Source organism: Lotus japonicus, chromosome 5, assembly GCF_012489685.1.
Source record: "Lotus japonicus ecotype B-129 chromosome 5, LjGifu_v1.2".
In the NCBI taxonomy this organism is placed as follows: Eukaryota; Viridiplantae; Streptophyta; class Magnoliopsida; order Fabales; family Fabaceae; genus Lotus; species Lotus japonicus.
This window is the reverse complement of record NC_080045.1, coordinates 37034505-37035932: the sequence shown is the minus strand read 5'-3', so window position 1 is coordinate 37035932 and position 1428 is coordinate 37034505. Positions and strand designations below refer to the sequence as shown.

General features: G+C 40.3%; 1 protein-coding gene across 1 annotated transcript; it reads left to right on the top strand.

Moving 5' to 3' along the window:
- The first annotated feature begins 309 nt into the window (after positions 1–309).
- On the top strand, positions 310–1036 carry LOC130720651 (uncharacterized). Its single transcript, XM_057571323.1, has one exon. It carries the CDS (start codon positions 443–445, stop codon positions 803–805), a length of 363 nt encoding a protein of 120 aa, XP_057427306.1. The 5' UTR covers positions 310–442; the 3' UTR covers positions 806–1036.
- Positions 1037–1428: the final 392 nt, after the last annotated feature.

The following is a 1428-nucleotide window of genomic DNA, read 5'->3' as shown; positions in this document are numbered from 1 at the left end:
AAAACTGTTTTCAAAATCTAATTACCAAACAAGTTTTTTTCTTATATTGTTCTAAAAAACGGTTTTTAAAAATTATTTTACTGAACAGTTTTGAAAACCAAAAAATTGAAAACACAATCAAACAGATAAAAACATATGTTTAAAAATTGTTTTTCTCTCGAATTATATGGATATTGAATTATCAAATATAGGCCCAAAATGCCCCGGAAGGTTGTAAGCCCGATAAAAACATGAATTTGAATAAAAAAATCAAAACCCAAAAATACAAAAAAAAAAAAAAATTTATAGAGAGAAAGAGCCTGTGGAAGCAAAAACAAAAGCTAGAGATGCTCTAATCTCTCTCTCTTGGCCAGTCACTGTCGTTGAGCCAAGCCTCTTACAGTCTCACTCCCTCTCTCTCTCTCTCTCTCTCTCTGGAGATCGAAACAAAACCAAACTTACGATGCCGCCAACCCCAACGCCGTTAAGCAGCGCCTCCGCGATGCTCCGCCGGCGCCTCTTTCCGTCGCTCCGAACACGCGGCGGCGGGTCGTCCTCCTCCCGGTGGACGAGCGCGGGCCACGAGGAGCATCCCAAGGGGTTACCCTTCAATCGGACACCGCCACCACCAGGAGAATCTCGCAAGTGGGAAGATTGGGAACTTCCATGCTACATCACCAGCTTCCTCACCATCGTGATTCTCGGCGTTGGTCTCAATGCTAAGCCCGATTTGACCATCGAAACCTGGGCACATGAGAAAGCCCTTGAGCGTCTCAGGATGGAGAGCAGCCTCGCCGCCAATAGCGATTCCGCAGAATCGTCTTGAATTCAGATCGGAATTCGGAATCGACGAACACTGGTTTGGATTTTCAGGTTTTCAAAGAGACAAATAAAACTAGGTTGGGTGTAATAATGGTATAACTGACAAATTTCTGAGCATTGTTAATTCTAGTTTTCTCATGTTAATTTTTGCTGATGCTTTATGTTATGAGATTGTTGACTCGCTTTTTGTGATTATTATCGTTTTGTTGAATGTGGATAAGGCATTCCTGAGTTACGCTTTGGTTTTTTCAATGTTTTGTTATTTTATATTGTTTTGCATTGATCATGTCCAATTTTGCTATGACTACTTGCAGAATTTTTCTCAATTTTTTGATGTGGATGTGCTAAATCGAAATGCTTCTCTCTCGCCATACAGATCATTGATGATATAGGTTAACTTAATTTCACCTAGGCTTGGACATTTTTTTATGTTATGTGTAGCCATTAGATGAGTCGGATTTTCTTGGTTGTGTTGCGATTCATATTGTGTAGCTGTGGAAGGGGTTTAGCTGACTGTAGCTTTAGGTTGGAAGTTTAGACTAGGTATAGTGTTACATCCACAGAGAACCTACATTATGTCTATCTTTTTCATGAAATTTGAAGGTTTGCACTCATCAATTCGCAGTG

Excerpts from the sequence above, each read along its gene's own strand:
- LOC130720651 (XM_057571323.1), top strand. The coding sequence starts at position 443 with ATGCCGCCAACCCCAACGCCGTTAAGCAGCGCCTCCGCGATGCTCCGC.